This window comes from Cyprinodon variegatus, unplaced genomic scaffold, assembly GCF_000732505.1.
Source record: "Cyprinodon variegatus isolate N-32 unplaced genomic scaffold, C_variegatus-1.0 Scaffold298, whole genome shotgun sequence".
Lineage (NCBI taxonomy): Eukaryota > Metazoa > Chordata > Actinopteri > Cyprinodontiformes > Cyprinodontidae > Cyprinodon > Cyprinodon variegatus.
Genome location: NW_015150751.1, coordinates 405,155 through 406,437, shown reverse-complemented (window position 1 = coordinate 406,437; position 1,283 = coordinate 405,155). Strand labels below are relative to the sequence as shown.

Below are 1,283 nucleotides of genomic sequence, written 5' to 3'. Positions count from 1 at the left end.
AGCAAATGGCAATCTGACCTTAAATTGTTATTTTTGTTCATGGCTAAAGGGACACCCGCCCGTTGAGGTCGTTTAAAGTCTACTTTTCATAAAAACTAAAGGGATAACCGCAAATCTGAGAGCTTGTGCATGCGTATTGGTTATAGGTATGCTGATCTGACAGAACATCGGCAGCACATAGTGCTGCACGCTCTCCCTGAAGGCCTCCATTAAACCGTCTGGAATAAACTGTGAAGGTCTGCAGCGAAGGGGCCTGGCAGTGCTGGTCTCTAATTAAACTTTACTTCATGTTAGTCTATCATTCAAAATCCTCATTTTAATACAAATGCATATTTTTTTAACAAACTTTCATTTTTCATACATGTTTCAGTGTTTCATTTATAAAATCCTTCCCAATCCCACATTTCTCTTTACTTTACTGCAACTTTAAGTCGTTCTCTTGAGTTTTTTTCCTAATGTTGAACATCTTCCAACTGGTTCTCCTCTCTGACAGACTGATCTCCGTCTAATAAATTTAAATGAGCAGATGGAACAAGCTGGAGCATCGTCGCTCGACTTGATCAAAGCAAATTGCTCTCTTGAAGTGCTTTGTAATTAATTCATTTCTAAAATCAATAACATCTATTTCACCTCAGCGCGGCTGCTGAGAGGGATGGCGACGGAAAGATGAAAGGACAAAGCAAAGAAAGACGGATGACGGAGAGAAAAAGGAGAGCTGGAAAACGAGCGGGGCCACCGAGAAACACAGAGTGAATAAATCAATGAGCGACTTGTGTGCGGTAATGTAGACGGATGTGTTGGTGCTCGTCGACAGAATGAATAAATGATCAAATAAGGCAGAGAGAATAAATGAAGGGCTCATTAAGTCAGCAGGCTGATGGATGAAAGAGGAAGACGGGAGCAAGCGGGCGACGACGCTTCGACCTTCTGAGCGGTGTACGGCGGCGCTGAGGCGTTAGGCGGATGGAAGAGGAGAGACATGGATCCAGTTTAATGAATAATCAATCCGGCAGGAGCGTGAGAGGGACTGACCTTTCTCTCCGAGGTGATGTACAGGTGTTGGAGGCTGGAATCCAACAGAAGGTTCTTGTTGACCTTGCCTCCCGTGACTTCGCTCGACATCCGCTCGTACATTTCGGGATGAGCCGACAAATGCACCTTCAGCAACTGCAGAGAAAAAACCCAAAACTTATCCTGCTTCCATCCACCTGAAATCCACAAACTCTCATCCTACAGTAAGCGTCCGAGATGGCAAAAGTACTCACTTTCCGTACTTGAGTAAA

At 44.3% G+C, this 1,283-nt stretch overlaps 1 protein-coding gene across 1 annotated transcript in view; it reads right to left on the bottom strand.

Annotated features, from left to right (window-relative positions):
• Positions 1-1,283, bottom strand: part of LOC107090504 (plexin-B2-like) — a 223,629-nt gene that overhangs the window by 54,118 nt on the left and 168,228 nt on the right. Inside the window, exon 8 of the mRNA XM_015383917.1 lies at positions 1,033-1,167. Within this exon, the coding sequence (XP_015239403.1) occupies positions 1,033-1,167 (135 nt within the window). The remainder of the gene's footprint in view (positions 1-1,032; positions 1,168-1,283) is intronic.